The 23,081-nt window shown below is 52.8% G+C and overlaps 7 protein-coding genes across 7 annotated transcripts; 4 read left to right on the top strand and 3 right to left on the bottom strand.

The window, feature by feature from the left end:
- Positions 1-661: 661 nt before the first annotated feature.
- AYL99_04059 (hypothetical protein) lies at positions 662-1,057 on the top strand (the record flags this gene model as incomplete). Its single annotated transcript, XM_018835573.1, has 1 exon — positions 662-1,057. One exon carries the CDS (start codon positions 662-664, stop codon positions 1,055-1,057), a length of 396 nt encoding a protein of 131 aa, XP_018695223.1.
- A 1,095-nt stretch (positions 1,058-2,152) lies between these two features.
- AYL99_04058 (hypothetical protein) lies at positions 2,153-6,435 on the top strand (the record flags this gene model as incomplete). The annotated part of the gene is made up of 2 exons (XM_018835572.1): positions 2,153-2,319; positions 3,951-6,435. The coding sequence occupies 2 exons, from the start codon at positions 2,153-2,155 to the stop codon at positions 6,433-6,435; spliced, it is 2,652 nt and encodes an 883-aa protein (XP_018695222.1).
- Positions 6,436-7,659: 1,224 nt separating this feature from the next.
- On the top strand, positions 7,660-9,201 carry AYL99_04057 (hypothetical protein; the record flags this gene model as incomplete). The annotated part of the gene is made up of 3 exons (XM_018835571.1): positions 7,660-7,896; positions 7,951-8,371; positions 8,438-9,201. The coding sequence occupies 3 exons, from the start codon at positions 7,660-7,662 to the stop codon at positions 9,199-9,201; spliced, it is 1,422 nt and encodes a 473-aa protein (XP_018695221.1).
- Positions 9,202-9,587: 386 nt separating this feature from the next.
- AYL99_04056 (40S ribosomal protein S11) lies at positions 9,588-10,330 on the bottom strand (the record flags this gene model as incomplete). The annotated part of the gene is made up of 3 exons (XM_018835570.1): positions 9,588-9,656; positions 9,757-9,995; positions 10,150-10,330. 3 exons carry the CDS (start codon positions 10,328-10,330, stop codon positions 9,588-9,590), a joined length of 489 nt encoding a protein of 162 aa, XP_018695220.1.
- Positions 10,331-10,746: 416 nt separating this feature from the next.
- AYL99_04055 (hypothetical protein) lies at positions 10,747-15,861 on the top strand (the record flags this gene model as incomplete). The annotated part of the gene is made up of 2 exons (XM_018835569.1): positions 10,747-10,899; positions 10,951-15,861. 2 exons carry the CDS (start codon positions 10,747-10,749, stop codon positions 15,859-15,861), a joined length of 5,064 nt encoding a protein of 1,687 aa, XP_018695219.1.
- A 521-nt stretch (positions 15,862-16,382) lies between these two features.
- AYL99_04054 (pre-mRNA-splicing ATP-dependent RNA helicase prp28) lies at positions 16,383-18,878 on the bottom strand (the record flags this gene model as incomplete). Its single annotated transcript, XM_018835568.1, has 1 exon — positions 16,383-18,878. The coding sequence occupies one exon, from the start codon at positions 18,876-18,878 to the stop codon at positions 16,383-16,385; it is 2,496 nt and encodes an 831-aa protein (XP_018695218.1).
- Positions 18,879-19,601: 723 nt separating this feature from the next.
- Positions 19,602-22,491, bottom strand: AYL99_04053 (hypothetical protein; the record flags this gene model as incomplete). The annotated part of the gene is made up of 5 exons (XM_018835567.1): positions 19,602-21,898; positions 21,954-22,101; positions 22,170-22,287; positions 22,347-22,375; positions 22,444-22,491. The coding sequence occupies 5 exons, from the start codon at positions 22,489-22,491 to the stop codon at positions 19,602-19,604; spliced, it is 2,640 nt and encodes an 879-aa protein (XP_018695217.1).
- Between the last annotated feature and the right edge of the window lie 590 nt (positions 22,492-23,081).

Genomic DNA, 23,081 nt, shown 5'->3' with positions numbered 1-23,081 from the left:
GGGGCTGTATGCAGAGCCTTGACTTGTCACTGAGATGAAATCCCTGGGGATATCTGATTGAGTACGAGGTGATGTCCATGTTAAACAAGGTCTATATTTCCCCGAAACGGTTTAGTGGCTTCTTGATAGCGTCTTGGCTCTACATCAGCATATGCATTTCTGCCTCCTTTCCTCCTCTGCCACTGATCTGTTATATCTCTCAGAAACACACCAATTTTGGATAGGTATACCGTATCGCAGACTATAGCTCCTGTTCCATCAGCTAGCAGAAGAGACGACCCGTTTGGTCTTACTGGATCGTGCGTGGACACTACTCGTCATCCGGAACCAACTATGCATGAGGGAGACGGTGTCTAGGTCGGGTTGTCGGGAGTTACCCCTGACTTAGGGAACCCATCTCCGGCGGTTTTGTGTCGTGGGCTATTTGGAGACCACTCTCGTACGTGAACCCGAACTCGATTCACAAAGCGTGGGGAACTTTAGCCACCATACCGACTGTCGCAACGGAATTGGTCCAGCGGCTCTCGGTTGTGCAGGAAATGGAAACCTTCAAACGAAAAGGTCCTGGCTAGGTGCTTTCGTCCCAAAGAAGATGGGCACCACATAGCCCTGGACAATCGAGGGGAAGACAACAGAATGGCTACCTTCTCAATCAACAGTCATGCACCTGTCGATCATTTCCATCGCGAGCGAGCTGATTCTTGCCTCCTTCGCAGTCCCCGTCCTCGTGCTTGCCCGCTATGCTGTTGCCAGTCGTCCTGATAGCTATGTTGGCAATGAACTTCTTTGCTCCAATGGCACCCATATCCTCCTGGTTCCATACGGCCGGGGCTGGAGGGCCCTTCGGAAGGCAGTTCAGGCCATATTGAATGTGACTGCTGTGGATAGACTTTTGCCCGTGCAGGAGGCGGAAGCATCGCAGACGTTATTTGAACTCATGACAACCCTAAGAAAGGGGTTCACGCACATCCGGCGTTACTCGACCGCCGTCATTCTTATATCGGTGTTTGGTCAGAGAGGCGCCAGCTACAAAGCACCAAAGGTTCAAGCCCTATAACATACGCAGGAACAATTCACCGAGATCCTTCCCGGAAGCCACGCCGCCCGTGGGTTCCTTTCCGTTCCTGAAATATGTACCTATATTCTTGGCCACTTACAGGCGCTAGGCAGTAGAGATTCGACGAGAATAACGGATACTGTATTCCAGCCTGCTCAGTGAGACCAAGCAAAGGCCGGAAACCAGGACAGAGTCCCTTACTTCATGGATAAACTTTTGGAAGGGAAGGAGAAGAGCGGGTTAGATGACGAGCAGATTGTTTTTACTGGGGCCATTCTAGTGTGGCACTCCTCTTTCGCTGAAGATTTTTCTGCCACAATCTGACTCTTGGTTGGGCAGATGGAAGTAGGTTCTGACACGACGTCGTCGATACTCTACTCGTTTGTCCTTGCTATGATCAAATACCCCGAGGTCTTGCGGAAGGCACAGAAGGAACTGGACGAAGTATACGGACCTTCGAGGTTATCAGGCTCCTAGGACATTAAGAACCTTCCCTACTTGCAAGCTATCATGACAGAGGTGAGATTAAGCACCGGTTGTGTGAGACTGAGCTTTCCCTCACAGATCTGACAATAGAATCTTCCTTTGAGACGCTGCGATGGAGACCAGTCACACCCAACGGCGTGCCTCACATGTTGATCTAAGACGACACGTACGACGGCTACTTTCTGTCGAAAGTCACCATTATGTTTGCCAGTACGTGGTCCATCGAGGAGACATAACGGACTACGACAGACCAGAGGATTTCCACCCGGAGCGGTTCCTCCACGACAAATTCGGCAGCAAGGGCAATAGCCAAATTTCATCGGACGATAACGAAAGTCACAGGAGAGTGACATACAGCTTCGGAGCCTCCGAGCGAATGTGTCCCGGGCAGCGCCTTGCCGAGAATTCTCTGGCGAGTTTCCGAGTTGCCTGAAACCCTTTTACATCCGGATAAACAAGTTCACGACAATGAGGGAACTCTTTCTTTCCCTGACGGTCTACCTACTTATATACATGGGCACATACACACACACACACACACACACACACACACACACACACACACACACACACACAATCTAATTACGAAAATCTCTATACATGATCAACATGTCCAAGATCGCCTGGGCCTTCGACATCCGCGCCGACTCGACCGCGCCGCCACTGGACCGGGACGTCGAGACGGTATACTCGCACGGATTCGTGAAGGGGCCTCATTCGTTCACCGTCTCGTTCACGGACCGGTCAACGCAACACCAGGAAACCATCCTCCGAGAGTACGAGCAGGCGAAGACGTTTTTCCAGAAGTGTCAAGATTAGGCTAAGGCCGGGATCCACAGAGAGGACTGGAATTCAGTAGAGGTTGCAATGGAAGCACTCAGCAAATAGTTGAGAACTAAAAATTAAAACCCCCTCAGAGAACAAACAGCATGCATGTGTGCTTCTCAATGGTTTCAATAGTCTCGATCAAGTCTACGATGAATGCGACTATGGACGTCGGAAAGGGAAAGATTGAATTCCCCGTATTATCATCCAAAAGAAGCAAGTGAGCCGAAGGAGCATCAAAACGACAATCGGCCAATTGTTATTCCGTACTCATCATGGGAAGGCAGAACGAGAGATTTTCTTTCACTCAACACGCATCTCATCGCTCTATACCTGAGGTCGAGCCGGTCGCACGGCAAACTGATTGGTCCGCTCCACTTCAATGACAACATGCATTTTAGAAGTGAGTTTCACGATCTAGCCCAAACCTCCTCGCTGACGAACAACAGCCACAAGCCGCATGTCTCCCAGTCACTGCTCTCAGGTCAGTCCTGGTTGGTGGGGAATGGCTGCTTCTCGCAGGGCAGGGACCCTTCCTTCATATCTACAATGAGAGAGATGTCATTATTGTATCTACACGGGTCTTCGAGGTTCAACCAGTCTGTGGAATTCAGGTTGACTCACACGATGCGGACGGAGCCTCGAACCAGCGCCCTCGAATCGTTCTTTGGGGAGGGCGGCTGTGCCGGATCGCTTCATTGATGTTGAAGAAACCCGGAGCTGCTCCGTCACTCGCAGTACCTGAACTCCGTTTCTCGAGGTTATTGAACTGCGGAGATTGGATTCTGGACGCTGCCTTTCACCACTCCTCCAGTATTTTCCTGCTTGATGCGCACAACCAGCTCCTAGAGGTGCACATTCTTGAGCATACAGAGAAGAGAGTCCTGAATTGGGAAAAGTCCATGCCGGTGATTGGCCCAAAATCGTTCCTGTACTCCGGCTCTCTAGCTGTCACTAAACCTGGGCTGGTTATCGTGGCTTCCGGAACTGTCTTTGGAGAGATTCTGGTTTGGACTTGCTCAAGGAACGAAAATGACGGACAGTGGGTCTCATCATTGAGGCATGTCTTCAGTGGGCATATGGGCTCCGTTTTTGGTGTGTCTATCTCTGACATCCTCGAGCTGGAGACTACTAACACCCGCTTGATGGCGAGCTGTTCCGATGACCGCACGGTAAGAATTTGGGATATAAGTGACTGTGACTGTCTGCGGCTCGACTCCAGTGACAGCACGGAATTAGCTGAAACAGGATTTGGACGTGCCAGTCAGGAGGGTGAGACCCAGCTTGCATCCGCCTGGGGTCATCTCTCCCGTATCTGGGACGTTGAATTCGTCCGGGGAACGGCGTCCAACAACAGAAACGACGTATGCCTTTTATCCCGAGGTGAAGACGGTGCCTGCCAGTTGTGGACCATCGAGCTACATACTAGGACAAGGCCAGAGACCCCTTTGACAGCGCTTCTAAAACCAGGGTCTCATGATCGACATCACTCTGGGAAGAATGCCTGGTCAATGACATACATCAATGATGGGCGGGGCTTGCTTGTCAAAACCGGTGGTGCTGATGGGCAGATAATCTCCAGAAGACCCAACGTGTCTCGCGGGAGCATAATTCCACCCGTCACCGTCTCACTACCCTTCAACGACGTTACTGGCTCCTCAATGTCGCTGAAGAATTACGTGCTTTTGAACTCGCGTGAATGCTTGGCAGCCACGAATCAAGGCGACCTGTTTCGACTGACTTTCGACGAGGACAAGCTGGACTGGGTCAAATTGATGCCGAATTCAGGGAGAGGCGGCCTTTTGCTCTGTCCGATTGGAAGCTTACAGCTCGTTCTAATTGCATATCAAAGAGGTGGGCTTTCTGCTTTGCTCACCGGTCACGACTCTTTAATACCCGTCAAATGCGAACTTGAATGTGCAATCTCTTGGATACGACTCGCCTCTCTGCAGTCGACAGTACTAACAACGTCAACAATTTGCGTTGTTGCCGTATTGGCGAACGGGAATGCTGTCATCCTCTGGGTGAGCATGAACGACGATTCCGTTCAGGTGAGGCAAACACCTTTGGACACACCTGAAACTTTCACCATCACATCCTGTTGTTACGACAGTTCAAGCGAGGTGCTGGTTCTCGGATCCCGCGCTGGTGCACTTGCAATCTACTCTCAAGTAAAACCTCAATCTGAAACGTCTGGAGAACCGTCCTGTCTCCGCCATGCCCATGGCACGGATAGTGTTACTTCGATCACTATTCTGCGGAAAGCTCCAGAACCTTTCACAGAAAAGGCCTATATCCTGACGACAGGGCGTGACGGGTTCTATGCAATTCATCGTGTCGATTGGCCATCATCCAAAGACAGCCTACAGCCCACTGTGGCAGCCGTTCACCGGTCTGCGCTCCCCTTTGGCCCTAACATCGAGGATGCTTTCCTTACATCACCTGCAGGATCATCGCCTGAGACAGAGCCAGATTTGGTTCTCTATGGCTTCCGTTCGACGTCCTTTGTCGTCTGGAATGAAACCCAGCAGTCTGAAATATTAGCTGTTGAATGTGGCGGATCTCACCGAAGCTGGGCGTTTCGCGACTCTTCCTTATTTTGCGACGGCGTCGTAAAATCCTTCGTCTGGACTAAAGCTGGCATGTTGAACTGGTACTCGGCTCCAGGTCCCAGCCATCAAATAGTTCAGAAAGGAGGGCAAGGGCGCGAGATCAAAGCCGTGGCACGCAGCCCATTGCCCTATAATCCCCGCAAAAAAGGACACCGCCCTTATATTCTCATAGCCACAGGAGCTGAAGACACCAACATCCAGCTTTTTGCTATACCCCGTTCTGCGAAACCCGTTTCCCAACCCTCACCAACCGGAGAATCTGGATCAAATGACTCCTCTGCCTTTTGGGCGGTGTCGACCCTCAAGCAACACACCACAGGTATCCAACACCTCCAATTCTCTCCATCTGGTGAATACCTCTTTAGCAGTGGTGGGTGCGAAGAATTCTATGTGTGGAAACTCAGTTTTGATGTTCCTGGCATCGAAATAGGCGTTGTCCCATGGGACATGATGCCCACTCGGGAAGAGGACTCAGATGCGCGGATCATGAGCTTCGATCTGCGATGTGGCGACCATCATGGAGACAAGAATTCACGTGAAGAGTACACGATCGTGATGGCATACTCAAACGGAAAGGCAAAAGTAGTACGATACACTTCGGCACCCGTCAGGGACGAAGCGATGTTCGAGACGGTCCGAGAAATCAGCTACGGTTCCTTCTGCGTGATGCAGGCTTTCTTCCTTTCACCGAGCTTCGTCTCAGCTTCGGGGTTTCGATCTGACAAGGAGCATATCGGAGCGCTGTCGGCGGGCACGAATGGATTTTTGAATCTCAGTCTTTTGGAGTCCTACTCTGTACCTACCCAGTCCGCCGCTTCGCCCGCTGCGGAGCCGCTGTCACAGATGGAGGTCCACAGAGTGCACCAGAGTAGCATTCTTGCTATGGACATGGTGTCGCTCAGCTCAACTACCTACCTCGTTGCGACAGGTGGCGATGACAACGCGCTAGGCCTGACACTGTTTAATTCTGTGTCTACATCAAAGAACGCTCTCAAAGGAGAGATCAACACTGAGAGGCAGGCCCCTCGGAACTTCCGAACGATCGTCATCCCTGCCGCTCATGCCGCCGCCCTCACGGCCCTGAAAACAACGGAGCCCAGGCGCACCGCAACGGGTTATTCAGTCACTGTGGCCACCGTGGGAAACGACCAGCGCGTCAATATCTGGCATATTCGTGTCGCCTCGGAGAGAGATGGTGTTCCTATTGTTCACAGGGTCGAAGATGATGGGCTTTTTCAAACACTACAGGTCGAACTAGTCGGTACTGGATGGACAGCAGTAGCGGATGCCAGCGATCTTGAGATCATCGAAGACGGCCACAGTACTATGGCGAACAACGGCGAGCATGGCGGGACAGGAGAGTATGCATGGAGGATTTTGGTGGGCGGCGTAGGGATGGAACTGTTGAGAGTGGTCCCAAGAGCGGGCACGAATCCAGATACGCTTGAAAGATAATAGGGAAAATAAATGATAGTTCAACGGCAACTCTCAGTTTCGGTTTAGATGACTAGATATGGCAGGATTTTACCTGGTGACTCCTGGGGTTTGCAGCCTCGTCATCCCAGCGACTGCACCTGACTCGCGAGGATGGTTTTGACGCTCGCTCACCTAGACAGATTATTGGTTTTACATTCGATCCGACTCAATGGTCATACTGTCCAAGACCCGAGTTCACGCAATAGCCGTAACCTCGGGCAGTACACAGCCTTGCAGGCTTTTCCTAGTAACATAGACGACGGTGGAATGGCCAGAAGCGGGGGAGCAGCTGCGAGTCGAATCTCCACGGGTGTATTCGAATCGCATAGCCCAAACAAAAACAAGTGACGGTGAGCTGATGTTGTAACAGGGGAAGAGCCGGCAAAGACATTCCCTGCCCACGCTGGTGGTGTCGACCTTTTCCGTGGAATTGGGAGAGTTAAACTTGCAGCTCGAGGAGAAGTCGTCGGACAAAATAATAATTCGCCTCACGAGAGTCCTCCCACTTACCCCTTTCTCCCCCTCGTCCGTACATGACAGCAGGATCCGCAAAAGAAGCAAAAAATAGTTCCTATGGGGCTCGAACCCATGACCTTCTCCGCGGGCAATCCCTCATCCCTGAGGAAGGAGGAAACTGTAAAGGAGATGTGATAAACCACTACACTAAGGAACTAATTTCTCTGTGTGACAAATCAGATCAATTTTTTGCGGTATGCAATATATAAACGGTTTAATACTCCTGACAAAGAATTCCCCTCCTCGGGCCTCCACCGTCTTCCCCGCACCAATATACATCTCTCCTCCGTTCTCCAATTCAAAGTCCACCACCACCACAATGTCCTCTTTCCGGCGCATTGCAGATGCTCCAAGGAGCCTCGGGCGGGCAAAGGCTTACGGCACGTCGCCTGTAGGTGGGTTGATGCGACTCAGGAAACCTCGACAGACCCATCCCCCACCCTCCACATCACCTCGGTGTTTTGTAGTGAAATTCCAGTCTCTCAAATCGTTTACTGACCGGCGTGTACAACAGTTCGCTTATCAATGCTCGATAGCGGGAATTGGTAAAATAGAAAAGAGGACAAAAGATTTGGTAGAGTGGCACGTCGGAACCAGGGTTCTTGAGACAGGAGCAGTTTTGATAGACCCAAAGAAAGCCAGGAAAATAGAAGAAGGATCAGGGGGAAAAAGAGGTCTTCAGCGAATATGGAATACGATACATCGACCATGAACGGGGCGCCTATCACGGCCAATGTCCAGCATGAAAAGAACACAACCAAGCCAGGTCGAGGTCGCTTGAGGATTCACTCCGACCCGACGGATGTCTCTATTCTCAAGGAGCCCGTCACCTTCACGTTCTCAGGTCGCACTGCGAAGAACCGGTTTCTCAAGGCGCCCATGACCGAAAGACTGTGCCATTGGAACAAAGAAGGCGAGGATATTGTATGGACGCACCCCCTCCCCTGCTGTCTGATATCTATTGACCAAAACTGCCAGTCTGCCCGAGGCGTGCCCAGTCCCGAGTATCTCAACCTGTACCGACGATGGGGCGAGGCCGAAATCGGCATCATTGTCAGCGGTAACATCATGGTCCGATACGACGCGGTCGAGGCATACGGCAACCCTATCCTCGTTGACGACCACGACGGCCGCGTTGCCAAGTTCAAGGAAGTCACCGAGGTCGCGAAGGCTCACGGCTCGCTGTTCATCGCCCAACTCTCTCACCCAGGACGACAGGGTGGGAAATACCTGAACCCAAACCCGGTCAGCGCAAGCGATATCCAGTTGAATATCAAGTGGGCCGGGAACGAATTCGCTAAGCCGAGACCCCTGACCATCCCGGAGATCAAAGACATGGTGAAAAGTTGGGGTGAGACCGCGTATCTCTGCTGGAAAGCCGGCTTCGATGGTGTTCAAGGTAGGCACCCCAAATCATTGGACAGGTGAAAGCACACAAGCTGAGATTCATCCCCTTTCTTGACAGTGCACTGTGCCCATGGCTACCTGCTAGCCCAGTTCTTGAGTCCCACCACGAACCGACGCACCGATGAATATGGCGGGGACCTGAACAATCGCTCTCGCATCGTCTTCGAGATCATCGAGGAGATCCACCGCCGCGTCCCGGACCCGGCGTTCATCATCTGCGTGAAGCTCAACTCGGTCGAGTTCCAGGACCGGGGCACCACGCCCGAGGACGCGCGAGACCTGTGTCTGAAGTTGGAAGAGGCGCGAGTGGACTTCGTCGACTTGAGTGGCGGCACGTTCGAGGGCCGGGCGTTCGAGCACAAGAAGGAGAGCACCAAGGCGCGCGAGGCGTACTTTATCGAGTTTGCGGAGATGATCCGGCCGCTTCTGAAGAAGACCAAGGTGTACATCACCGGTGGGCTGAGGACCGCCGCGGGCATGGTGAAGGCGGTCGAATGCGGCGCCTGCGACGGGATCGGCATCGGCAGACCATTTGCGCAAGAGCCGTACCTTTCCAAGGAGCTCTTGAGCGGGAAGATCACGGGCGCCCTCGAGAACTTCGCTCCGTTGCCCTTGAACACCAATTCGAGTGGCACGCAACTACATCAGATCGGAAAGGGACACAAACTGATCAGTGACTGGAGCGACGAGAGTGAGGTCAAGAGGTGGATGGAGGCAGACGAGAAGGAGACGGCCAGGAAGCTCAGCATCTTGCCCGTCGTGGACAGTGGGGGCTATCCGCCGCTCAAGGCGGAGGCTGGCTTCGCCTATCTCGAGACCTGAGTCTGGACCGGGGAAACACATCGGGGAGGAGTTCATTGACAGCAATGAAGGAGTTTTAGATCTAAACCGTTAGAACCTCGTAGACACACGAATACAAAAAAAAAAAAAAACTGATCGAGACTTGATGGATGCGATTCTTTTTGTAGACCTTGGTTCAGTTGTCGTTTTCGAATTTTCCCACCGGTGCTCATGGCCTGGCCAGGTGCCAGCAACAAATCATCTAACTCTGATCTGTGCTTTCCAGACGCCGGAAATGACCTCTTGCCACGACCTTCGTTCCACACAGGCATCACGCCATTTGCCGTGTTGGATTGTGCTGAGAGAGCACTCTCCTTCGACAAGCTTTCCACCATACCACAATCATACGTTCACTCCCTCCCACGCGCTTAGAATTTCTGGAACGCCTTGACCGCCTTTCCCGTTCGGGGCAACACACGAAGGACGTTGAATCGGACCTGGAAAAGTTCGCACTCTGTCAGTCTTGTTCCCTTCAATAAAGGTCCCTCCGGAGAAGACTCCAATACCGCTTCGAGGAGGGTAGGGGTTCGTTCTTACAGTCTTGCTCAAGGGTCTGCACTGGCCCACGGTGACCTGGTCACCTTCCTCCACACGGAAAGCCGGGGACACGTGTGCGGCAAGGTTCTTGTGTCTCTTCTCATATCGGGCGTATTTTGGGACGAAGTGAAGGTATTCTCGGCGGATGATCAGGGTTCGGTGCATCTTGGTGGAAACGACGGTGCCGGTCAGGATACGGCCTCGAATGGAGACCATGCCGGTGAAAGGGCATTTCTTGTCTGTCAATAGGAGGGTGAAACGGTTAGAATGAGTTCACTTTTTTTTCCATTCTTGATTTGACGCTGTGGCTGCAAATGTCGTAGCAGTCGTGGATAGATTCTTTCGAATTATCCAGCGCAACAAGACCAACTACAAGGACGAGACGCCACTAACCGATGTATGATCCCTCAATCGCAGTCTTTGGCGTCCTGAAGCCCAACCCGACGTCCTTGTACCATCTTCGGCCGCCCTTGCCGACTCTCCTGCTCTTCGCGGCCTTGGATTTGTGGTTGAGGAAGATGTGAGGTTGCTTCTGGTAGGCGCGCTCGGCCTGGACTGTCAACTCGGTCGCCATGATTGCGGTGTGTCGACAGGAAGGAAGTGTGAGGTGCGCAAAGGTGGAATTTTGCAATCGGCACGACGCTAGCAACTTGCCTCGACAATTGATGGTGCGCATTCAAAATTCTGCCAAGACATCAAGCAGGCTAGTCCTGAACCGGTCAGTTCTGGCGCACGTGATGGCGCCACCCGCTCGTGTTTACATAACCCTTGCTTGGGTTTAGCTCGTCGCGGTGAAACTTGATGGTGGGGACGCGGATTGGCCTTGACCCGAGCCAACATCATCGCCATCATGCAGCATTCTTAAAGCGACCTTACAGGTTTACTATGTCGGTAAGGCGACAAGGCCCTGCAATGGCTGACCAAACCGCGGATCAGAGGTCTAGTCGAGCGAAATCCCGACAGTCAATTGCCCATATACCGTCTGCAAAGATGCCCTCTACGAGGGACAATGCGACAATGGACATTGGTGCCTTCCAAGCTCGAAATACAGACACCAAAGCGGCCAAGAAGAAGTCGCGCGGCAAGAGTCTCGGTCCAGGGGGACTCGAAGCCCTCAAAGAGTCAATGGGAAACGCTACGAAGGTAAAGAAACTGGGCTTTTTGTTTTGAGGCGCATTTGTTGACTTTGGGCAGACTACGACACCCTTCCAGATAAAATCAATACTTAAACCATCCATTCCTCTGACGCCACCTAAAGCTATACCTTCGTTTGACGAGCTGCGAAAGCGAAGCACCGGGAAGGACAAGTCACAGGCCAGGGACAATCATGAAGAGCTTCTCATTGATTTCTCGACCCCGGGTCCAAGTGGACAGAATGCTGGCATAATCTCAAGATCAGGCGCGGAGAATGTCGCAGACCCATTCAGTCCTATGGTGCAACGATCGCCTAGGAGGGGTGGTGGGACTGGGGGAAGCGCGGAGGCTTTGGAACGCCAGCAGGAAGAAGAGCGGAAGCGCCAGGCAGAGAAGCAGGCCATATTGGAACGGAGAGCGGCGAGGAGGAAATCTCTGGCGAACCGTCGGGTGTCGTTCGCACCGGAGGCTACTTTGCATACGTGGAGTGTTATGGAGCTTGCAGAGGACTCGACGACAAGCTCCGCCTCCAACTCCACAAGAAGACAATCCTCAATGACAGCAGCGCAATCACCTATCAAATCGATAACATCGCCTGAAAAAGCAAATGTACCTTCGACTCCTGCCGACCCGGCCGGGGACCCGCTTGTCAAGGAGTCCCCCGCGAAACAGAGGGATGTCCACCAAAAGAAGCGCAGACGCAGAAGCTCAGGTCTCGCAGAACCCACGCTGGATGCTGAGGAGTTGATGTATTCGTCGAGTCCTTCAGGCGATGTCACCACCAACAGCAGTCCTGTTCGCTTCGAGGAAGGTATCGAGTCTTCGGATGAGTCAGACACAGATGGGGATACAGCCATGAGTCTGGAGGATGCGACTTCAAACACGGTAGCTTCTGAGGATTCAGGGTCAAGCACTCCCTCCAGCCTGGAAGAACGCCTACGGCAGGCTGCCGAACAAGCTGGAACCTGCGGCATAGACTATGACGAGCATGGCGAAGATTTGACCATGGAAATGGTTACCGGCACTGTGACAAATGCCTTTCAAGGCTGGGCACATGGGCGAGCTCCTGAAGTCGAAAGCGACGAGATGCACGGCCAAGAAAATCCAGGCCCTTACACAGCGTCGCGTCCAGCACTGCACCAGAATGATACTGAGATCGACAATGAAAGTGAGGATCAGAGTGGCGAAATGAGTATGGATGTCACAAGTGCTGTTGGTGGCATAGTAACGGCCCGATCCCCCAGCAAGAAGGGTTCGAAATCACTTATGGCGCGTCGCCGCAGCAGCATTCGTCGTCGCCGTTCGTCTGGTAATGAGTCCATGTTTGATGAGACCATGGACTTTACAGCTATACAAGGCGGAATCATCAGTGCTGGCATTGAAGAGACGGTGAACAGCCGTGGGTCCGATGAAGACATCAGCATGGAATTCACACAGGTAGCCGGAGGCGTTCTGAGTGGAGCTATCAATCGAGACTCCATGCTTCCTGAACAGACCGATGAAAATGAGACGATGGATATGACCGCAGCTGTTGGAGGAATCTTGCCCCCTATTGAGGAGCAGACCGAGCCTCAGACAGATGTGGAAGAGCAGACCATGGCTATGGATATGACCAGGGCGATCGGTGGCATCCTTCTCAACAGCAACAATCAGGCGACGAGAAAATCACCCGGAGATACCATGCTTCCATCGCCGCGACGCCTACCAGCTGACCAGACTACACCCAAATCTCCACCAAAGACACATAAACACAGAACATCTATAGCTTTGGAAACAGGCAGCCCCAGTATTGCTATGAAGCCACGATTGTCGGGCAGACCTCAGCGGAGCGCCACGAAACCTGCTTCTACTCCACAAACGGCGCAGCAGCATAGTACACCCGTCAAGTCACAACCCAGAACACAACAAAGTACACCCTCAAAACAAATCACGCCACTTCCTGTGCGAGCAGAATCTCCAAATAAAACTCCATTGTCCGCAAATGTTTCACACAGAAGCGCTTCGCCAAAGAAGTTATTCAAGGCCGAGATCAAAGCCAGGACATCGCCGGCCTCTACAAGGCGAAATACACTTTTTTCACCAGGTAATCAGACTCCCAGTGTCGTTTTGAAGGCACCCAAGTCACATCTGACCCGTCGACGATCGAGTGGGATCGGCGTTGATAAAGACGGCATTGGCTCTCCCCGGGTTACGGAATTACTAGACCGTCGGTCCTCGATTGGAAACGCCGCACCTCAATTCAAGCTTGTTAGTATTGAGCCTACGACGTTGCGGGCCGAGGACCCAGAACAGCTCGCGCGAGAGGTCGAAGCTGAGAGGGTAGAAGAGCAGCGTCGAGAGAGCGGCAGATTTGTCATGGAACAAGAAGCGGACGAACCTCAGGATGAGAATGTTACATTACAGCTGAAGGATATGATTGAATCGATGACACCACAGAAACCAAAATCTGGCAAGCTCAAGGGCAGGAAGAGCCTTGCGGTGGGAGGCGCGAAAGGGCTCCTGGGAAAACGGCCTGCAGAACTCGACATGGATGATGAAGACGAGGCTGACTCAACTCCGAAGCGCTTAAGAGTGGTTTCCAGAGAAGGCAGCCCCGTGAAAAAGGTTCATCTACCGAAGCCACCGACCAGGGACGAAACAACTGGCAGACTCGGCACAAGACTTCAGAAGTCACTCCAAGAGTTGGCCGACAACAATGCGACTCCAAGTCTTGGAGCAGCCTCACCTACCAAAAGCACTGTTGCGCCGAGCCCAGCCACCACTGGACGCTTCAAGGATATCAGGGTCAACGACGAAGCAAGACCAGAATCGTTCGAGGACAAACTTGACAACGTGGTTGGAGCTGTCGATATTTCCACGGTTCAGATGGAAGAAGGATCGGCCCGGAGTGAAGAGGACAAGATCTCGCTCCAGCAGTTTTTGAACATGACCAATATTCACTTCATCGAACTGTCGACCACGAAGAGGAGGCACACAATGGCACAGCCGATGCCCGCCTCAGGATCCGGACAAAGTACGGACGGCAGTGACACAGCGGACAACTTTGTTGCGGCCACCACTACATTGCCACTCCTTGAACTGTATCAGCATGCGACGAGAGAGCTCAAGTCTTACATTTCTGCAGGTCGCAAGATCATCCGCTCCATCGAGGCTGAAACCCTTGCTGAACAGCCGCCACTTTTCCGGGAATACGTCGATGCCCGTCCTGACGTGAAGATCGTGATGGACAACCAGTTCCGCAATGGCAAGGCCAATGCCCGGTTGCAGAGCAAGGAGGGATGGTATCAATGGAGAGCGCAACTGGTAGAGGGACTCAAGAATGGGCTAGAGGGTATCGACCGAGGCATACAGGAGGATCTTCAACTCTTACAGAAACAGCAACAGATGCTGGATACTGTGCTGCCTCAGATGAACCGAGAACGAACTGAACTCGAAGGCCAGAAGGCATCGCTACAACAAAGTCTCGAAGAACTGGACAGCGTTCACCACGAATCTTTGACCAATTTACGTCGAGATTTACAGAGTGCTGACGAATATTGTCTTCAACGATCTGCTTTGCTCAATTCGTTGCAAGAACAAATGACAGAAAAAGAAGAAGCACTCCTCGCTGCCGCCGAATTGAAGACTGAGATGGAAGATCAGATTGCAGAGGCAGATCGAGTAAGAGAGGAGAACAAGGGTTGGCCGGTCGCCGATGTCCTCAGTCTCAGGTCAAGAGTTGATGCTATTGAGAAACAGACTGGCTGGCGACTGATTACTGCGGAAGAAGAGATGGATGAACCAAATGAGTTTGGGCCTGCCCTCACCATGATGTACAAGGATGATCTGCGACTCTTCTTCTACCCTCAAGCTTTCGAATATAAGGCTTCAGACGCACAACGGCGCAGATCCGGCAGGAGATCAGCATCGACAAGCGGTCCAACTGCTCCTATCAGCTTGACTTACGCTCCCGCAAACCCAGAGGACTCCGACGTGAAACAATTAGAGCCGCCGACCGAAAAACGATTCTTCTTGCAGTTGGTCAGAAGTCAATTGCACGCTTTTGCAATGATGCCAAAGCGGTCGGTGTCATCTAAGACTATGCTGTCGACAGTTTCTCAAGGCTGGGATCTTGCATGCAAGGTTTCTGAAGAACTTCGACTTCTGAACCTTGTGGGCATCACGACAGCCTCAATCCTAAGCGACGAGAAACTCGGGGTTAGAGTCGTTCTGATCAGCCCAAAACAGGGGCGGGTTGATGTGGAGTTTGCCATGACTGTCGCGATTCTGAATGACGGCGCCATTGTTGCTTCAACCGGTGTGACAGCGCATCCTATTTATGGACGTTCAGTGGAATTGCTGAGCGGTGGAAAAGCTAGGAAAGTGCAACATGCCTTGGGAAAGGAGGTCGAGAGCAGGGTCCTGGGGAAGGGAGCATTCGTCAGTGCGATCCATGGTTTCGAAGAGTGGTTGCGTGGGCAGGACAAGGCGAAACAGGTGAAGAAGCTGGAAGAAGTTGCGACTGTTTCCGCCCCTGAGCCGGCCCCCTCAACTGGCACAGCCAAAACAACAACAACAACGACAACAACGACAACAGCAATCTCTTCGACCTCGACCTCGGCTTCTACCCCAGCAGCACCCAAGCGGTCTCCTCTTGCTCCCAAACGGACCAACCCACTCGCAAAGAAAGCTCTTCCAGTCCCGAAGCAGCGCCTCGAAAAGTTCAACACTCAGCCTTTGTTTCCACATCAGCAATCGCACTCAGCCTCGGAGAAAGAGAACTTTAACCCATCTTTCTCGGTTTCAGGCGAGCTATCTTCTCAACAGCAGCCGCCGCCGCCGCCGCCAGCACATCTCGAAGGAAAGGGCACCGTCGACTCAGCTGCGTGGGAGGACGTGATTCCCCGGGCAGCCATCCCGCCCGAGATGCAGGAGGCCATGATGCACACGCCCATCAAGCGCGTGGGTGCGTTGCGGAGGAGTCCGATTTGATCTGCTTTTGCTTTGCTCTGCTTTGCTCTATACACCGATGTTGCGCGGACGGGACGGGACGGGACTGGGACGGCATGGTATGCCCTGTTGACGATCTATTTGTAGTAGTATGATGTGAGATGAATCAAGGAAGTTTTGGGAGGGGGCGGCGCGTTTGGCTAGCTAGCTATCTAGCCAGCTTCTTGACTTGGGGCTTTTGGCGTGCGTTGTTGGCTTTCGAGTAATGAATGCAGTGAATAGTTAAAGTTGGATTTCGATTCCGTTTTGCATTTGCATTTGATTTTTTTTGGTAGCAGTGATTGTGAATATTGGATGGATGGACCTGGGTCACTGAGATGATACATACGATTTCCGACCGAGAACAATACATAGGTCTGCATTTGGGGGGTTGGTCGATCTTGGTTCTTTTGCTTGCTCTCAGTTTGGGTAGGTATTACAATGCAGCATCTACCCCCCTATGAAGTGATACATACTCCGTACATGTTCATCCCCTCGTCAATGTACACATAATGATAGTCCTTCTACCAGCCACCACCACCGCCCTTCCCTCCGAAGCCGCCACTCTCATCGCTGGCCGTCTTCCCGCCCTTCATCTTGTCGCCGCTCGCCAATCCGGCGCCTCTCTTCTGCTGTGCGGCTTCGTGCTTCCTCAGCTCCTCTGGGACCCTGCTGATGGAACTCTTCATGAGCATCTGCTTCAGATCGTACAACACGTCGTTGTCTTCGTTGCCCAGGAACGTGATCGCCACACCGGATTTGCCAGCTCGTCCGGTACGCCCGATACGGTGGGTGTAGGACTCGATGTTGGTGGCCATGTTGAAATTTACCACCAAGCTCACATCGGGGACATCGATACCGCGGCCGGCCAAGTCGGTCGCAACAAGAACGTCCGTCTTGCCGTCCCGGACCGATTGCAGAGCGGCCTCACGCTGTTCCTGCGTCTTGGACCCATGCAATGTCACACTACTAAAGCCCATGGTTTTGATGTCCCGAGCCACGGCGTCGCAGTTCCTCTTGATGTTCACAAAGACGATGATGGGTGGACGGAACTCTCCACTGGAAAGGATCTCGTTCAGCCTCTTCTTACGTTTATCTTCGCCAGCGACGAATTCCACCCGTTGTTCGACTGTGTCGACCGCCTCGCCCACATTACCGATTGTCACGATCGCCGGCCTTCTCAGGTATTTTCGCGCTATTCTCTCGACCGCAGCAGGCATAGTTGCCGTGTACATCATTGTCTGGCGGTATCGGTCTTTCCCACCAAGGTGGCGGGACATCGCTCTTCCGTCCTCCGCGGCCTCACTGTCGGGCTTCTCATTGCTGACGGGTAGTGCATCGAGGATTTTGTTCACAGGCTCCTCAAAACCAAGGTCGATCATGCGGTCTGCTTCGTCCATGATCACGTAGCAGCATTGCTCCAGCACAATGATGCGGCGTTCAATACAGTCAACCAGACGACCCGGCGTTGCGATGATAATTTCTGCGCCATTGCGTAGGTTGTAAGCTTGTTCCTCGATACTGTGACCTCCTACTATCGAGACGACCGTGAAACCAAGCGGTGTCGCAAACTTTTTGGCCTCGATTTCGATTTGTTGGGCAAGTTCACGGGTGGGAGCAAGAATGATGGCATAGGGCCCATTGTTACGGCGCATGTCGTCTTCGTCTAGACGGGGAAGTTCGGCGATGTAGACAAGTAAGGGGAGGAGGAAAGCTGCAGTCTTGCCGGAACCGGTCACTGCAACACCGATGAGGTCGCGGTTTTGAAGAGCGATGGGGATGGCGGCCCTTTGGATGGGCGACGGATCAACATATCCAACTTGGTCGATGATGTCCAATAGCCTTCTCGGAAGTCCAGATTCTTTCCAATTGCGCATGGGGTTGGGGATGCCGCCACCTTTCGTGCTGATGTTGAAATCCTCCTTGAAGATACGCCAGTCCCGTTCGCGCATATGTTCCAATTTCTTTTCGCTCCAGTGTTTGTCAATGGCCATCCGACCAGATTCTTCCTTCCTCTTGCGCTCCATTTCGAGAATCTCTTGCGCGCGGGCTGCTCCAGCAACCGTGTCTCTCGATTGCAATGCCTCTGCATACTTTCGTGCAGCTGCATCAGCCGCTTGCTCATCAAACCCACCCAGTCGACCTCTCCCGAAGAAGTTTACCTCGGCGCGGTTGTTATAGATGGGATTGTAGTCGGGCGTGGTGTCCTCCTCGGCATTCCATTCGAAGTTGAATTTCTTTTCTGTCGTCCGCCGCCTCTTCTTCAGCGCAGAGAATGTCGACACGTTCATATCAGCACCCATATATCTCTGTCGGATGATCTCCGATTCTGGCTTTTCAGTCCGGTCGTCCTCCGCTCCTCGTTTGTGTGCCCTGGAATCACCACCAAACGCAATCGATTTGGGCGCCGCAGGTGGCGCCAAGTCGACGCCCTTGTTGGGTTCTCGGGACCGCATCGCAGCAGGACCTGTGGGGACGTCTCCATTGCGTAGAGCCTTTGGCCCCGTGGGTGCTGAACTTGGCCTGGACGATCCCGCCGTCACAGAAGAGACGTTCCGTACTGCCCCATTTGGTTGTTTCTGAGCAGATGTTGCCTCAATCTCCTTCTGCCGCTTCTCCAGAGCGAGCTTCTCACGCTCCGCCCTGGAGAGAAACTTTGGTTTGCTGGCCGCAAGATCCGCTTCTCTCTTCTTCTTGAGCAGTTCCTCCACACTCAATGGCGTCGCCTTCGCCGTCTTTGCCGTACCCCATCCTTTCTTCTTCGGAGGTTGCGGCTTGACCAAATTTGTCGTAGAGTCTGGGTCATCGCTAGGAGGAGGCGGCACTACCTCAGGCGGGGGAGGGGGGACACTTGAATCTGCAGGTGGAGGAGGTGGTGCAAATCTTGCTTCTAGAGGAGGCGGAGGCGGTTCACCCTCAGCGAACGGGGGAGGTGGAGGTGTCTGTGGTCTTGAGAGAGGGTCAACAGGAGGTGCTGGCATTTCAACTTCGCGGTGGCCGTTCACCATTGTTTGCGCCATGCTGGCGTCTGTTGCACCGGCTCGGACCTGTCCTCGGCCCTGATCCAGGTTCAAAGTTTTGTGAGGAGAAAGAGTTGAATTTATATCAATGAAAAGTTTTCACTCGAGCAGACTGACCTCAAAAAGAGGAGGAGATCGCAAACTGGATAGAAGTTTGTATAATAGTGGAAGCGCAGGAAACGCCGAGAAGAGCCTTGAGGCATTCTTCGGAAAATCAATATTCCGATATGGCTTGCACCATGAGGGAACCGGGAACAATCTCAAGATAGACAGACGTCTGATGAAACCAGATGATGCAGTCCACAGCCGCCTGGTCCGATCATTCAATCCCTTGGGAAGAAGCACGACCACTAGTTCCAACCGCGATGCCTAATGTTCGCGAAGCTTTGTCCGAAAAAGTGAAGGCAACAACCAACAAGGTCTCCTTAGGTATTCCTTGCTATATCGTACAAGAAAATTAAGGCTACAAGGGACCATGCTCTTATCAACAAGCCGTTTCATATCCATTACTGTGTCTTCGTCGACAAAGGAAACGTTGGACCCCTGCTCCGGATCACCTCCTTGTCATAAATCTGACCAACAGGCCTGCACGCTCGAAACGATCGAAGCGGAGGACCATACTCCCCATAAGTAAGTTTGTGGCTCCTTTTTTCTTCAGCGACTCCTTCTGACCCATGAAGGACAGCGGCAGGATGATGCAAGCAGGGCTGTTCGAAATCCGCATCAGGTGTAGATCCCTATCCCCTCCTTCCGTCTGTCGTCGGTGCCATAATCGTCTCCAGCCGCCCCCTCTGGAACGGCATCATTCCAAATCGTAATACTGTCGAGTCTTTCGCCCTTGTTGAGATGAACCGCTTGAAATGTGTCGACTTCCTCAACATCTTCCTCTTCCTCACCAATGGCGGCGTGCTCATCCTCTTCCTCTTCTTCGATGATTTGACTTTTCCTCTTCGAATTGCTGCCCCTTCTACCCCCTCCGGCCATAAAATCTTTGAGCCCTAAGTTGAGCTTCCCGTCTGACCCTTCACGGTTCCTGCCAGTGCCAACAATAGCAGGGCTTCCGAACGCGGCGGGGAGTGTTGACGCGGAGAAAAAGGCCGAGTTAAGCGAGGGGCCTTTGAAGGGTGATTTCTTCCGCCGAGCAAACATGACATTCGACCCGAAAGCGTTGGCCTGCGGGGTCCCCGGTGGATGATGGAGTATCTCACTGCCTACCCCGGAAAGCGGGCGAGGCTGAAGACCGGCGTCGGAGCCTCTCGGCGTTCGGACTATCCGAATATTCGAAGGGAAAGCATTGGCGGTAGGTGTCACAGGGAGCACTTTTATCGACGGATGAGGGGAGCGGCCATTGAGACTAACCGTACGGCTCGTGGGACTCTGGATCGTGTCAAGGCTGTTGTTGGAACTCTGGGAGGAGGCTTTACTGTGAGAGGTGTTGTGTCGTGCCATGCTTCGGATCGATGAAACGGACGAAGATGTCGATTTCCGACTTCGTAGACCGGTGGAACTGCGGCGGTACGAAGAACGGGGAGTTACAGGTGACGGTGAGAGAGAGTTGCGATGAGGTCTCCCACGGGCTGTATCGACTCGAGGCGCGGGATTTATCACAGAAGGAAGAGGTTTCGAGTTGGAAATGACGGGAATGAGTGCAGCGCCGTTAGAAGTGTGCGGATTCGTCGTGCCTGTGAGATTCTTGTTGCTCTTATTTATCTGGTTCGAGTCTTTAGAAAGAGTTGCTTTGGACACGTTGTTGGAATGTCCATTCAAGAATTTCTCAATTCTAGGACTGACTGGTGATTTGGCTCGTTTCGTAGAGTCGACGATCCACTGCTTCAACGCTGTAAGCTGGTTCAGAAATTGTCGATTGCGAAACCTCCCACTCCGTCTCTTGTTCACTCCATTCAGGGGCCCCAGTAAATCGGGATTTGTTGTCACGAGCTGTAGCGTGCTGCTCCGTCGAGTGCGATCCTTGGATGGTATGGGAGGTCGGGAACCGCTCCGAGACCGCACAGAGTCTTTATCGATTGGTGGCGGCGGTGGCGTTTCAGCACCAGGAGACCTGATCACGTCTCCTTCGGGAAGTTGAGGCAAGTCGCCAACCAATATCTGAGGCGTACTTCGCCGTTGTGTCCTGCCTCGACTGGTGCTCCGACGGTGTTCGGCCAGCTCTGGGGGCGAATGCTCTTCATCGACCTCGACCAGTGTGGGCGCAATCCTCTCCAGCCTAGCGCTAGCACCACTTAGCCGCCGCAGGATTTTCAACTCTGCTTCTCTTTCCTTCCGTTTACGTTCTTTTCGAGCCTGCTTCCTTGTCTCTTTCTCAATAAGTAAAGCCCACCATCCAGCCAGCGTGTCGCACCGTTGCGAAAGCACATTCTCGATGACTTTGTCGATGTCCACGCCTGCCGACTTCATCCTTTCAAGTGTGTCCTTTTCCAGCTGAGTAGTGAATGCTGCTGGCTGCGAGAGTTTCAGAATCGCTTGCTGCTGAGGCGCGTGGTCCGACAGAAAAGGATCTGCGAGAATATCTGACAAGCTGGGTCTGTGCAGGGGCCGCTTCGAGAGTAGCTTGGAGATCAGAGTCTTTGCGGTTTCCGGGAAGGTGTCGGGATAGACGGGGTCGTCTTTCAATATCTTCGCTTTCGTAGCTGCGTCGTCATCTTCGTCGTAGGGCAGTTCCCCCTTCAACAAGGCGTAAAGAATGATTCCCAGACTCCAAACGTCCACCTTCTCGCCCGCATATTTCTCGCCCTTCAGCATCTCCGGTGCGCTGTAACACACTGTGCCACAAAATGTTTGAAGATAATTCGCTTTGCCCTCGTACTCCCTGGTGAAGCCAAAATCGCAGAGTTTAACATTGTCGTTTTTGTCGAGCAGGACATTTTCCAGCTTCAGATCCCGATGAACACATGATTTGCTGTGGATATATGCAACCGCTCCGACCAGCTGAGTGAAGATCTTCTGCGCCGTTTCAACAGGAAGAGGTCCATTTTTACATAGATAATTGTACAACTCGTCGCCTGGTGCGTGGATAGTTAGCCGACTCATCCAACCCATGGGATCACATCCTCGTACCAGGACAATATTCCAAAACTAGCCACACAAGAGATTCCGTTATTATAACTTCGTATAGTCGGGCGATATGCGGGTGGACGAATTGTCGATGGTGGTGGATTTCTCGCGCAAGGTTCGGGTCGTTTTTACTCGAGGCCTTGAGTACCACCTTTTGAGGGCTTCTCGTCAGCGGCTGGGGCTTGAGGCGATATGTGTTGTCCCTGTTCCAACACTAACCTTGGAGCCATTTGTCAAATTGTGCTTGGCAAGATAGACCTTGCCGAAGGAGCCTTTGCCAATGAGTTTCCCTAACGAGTAGTTTCCCACAGTCTTGAGTTCTTTCGAGGCGAATTGGCTAGGTTAGAGATGTCAGCGCAGACTCGAGACCGGTTGAGGAGGGCGGTAAGATCTTACTCGAGTAACTCCGAGTAAGAATCGGCAAGCTGTCCACCATCCTCAGTCAGCTCAATGCACCCGCAGCACGGCCAAATGCGCCGATTGTGGTTCCTACTTTTGCTTTATGTTGCTGCAGCTCGGCCTTAGTCCTCTGAGCTTGCATTCCTCGCGACCACTGAGCCCTTCAGACTGGTGTAGGAATTCCTGCGGCCTCTGGAGGCTAAGGATAACATGTGTGCAAGTCGTAGAGGGAAGGGTTTCGCCCGATCGGGAGTCTTTCCGCGCTTCAGGAGATGGTGAGTCGTCGAGGGGTAATAGGGAGCGAGTCACAGTCGGGCTCAAATGTATAAAGGCGCATTTAAGACTGGGAGTTGAAAGGTTCGAGTTGGGGGCTTTGTCGCACTCCGCAAAACGGGTGACGTGAAGAGCGGGATGTGATGCAAGTAGTGACAGGTGGGAACGTTTAAGAGTTTGGGATCTCGAGCCAACGCCCAAAAATATAAAGTTGTTCAGGGTTGTTGTGTGGAGGTAACAGGGTGGGAAAAGGCGGGAGGGAGGTCACTAGGCGTCGCCGGGTTTGTGGCTGCGGAGGGCCGATCAGCGTCAATCCCTGTACGGAGTACCTATACAGAAGAAACCCAGCACCACCACCCCTGGGATCGAGTCTACGTGTTGATCTCTATTATATGTTTAGCAATCTCCCATAACGAACCGTCCCCACAAGAGCCATTGGACCCAAAAGGGCTTGCAAGT

Source organism: Fonsecaea erecta (assembly GCF_001651985.1).
Source record: "Fonsecaea erecta strain CBS 125763 chromosome Unknown Scaff3, whole genome shotgun sequence".
Classification (NCBI taxonomy): domain Eukaryota; kingdom Fungi; phylum Ascomycota; class Eurotiomycetes; order Chaetothyriales; family Herpotrichiellaceae; genus Fonsecaea; species Fonsecaea erecta.
Note: the sequence above shows the minus strand (reverse complement) of the source record. Positions and strands in the feature narration are given on the sequence as shown.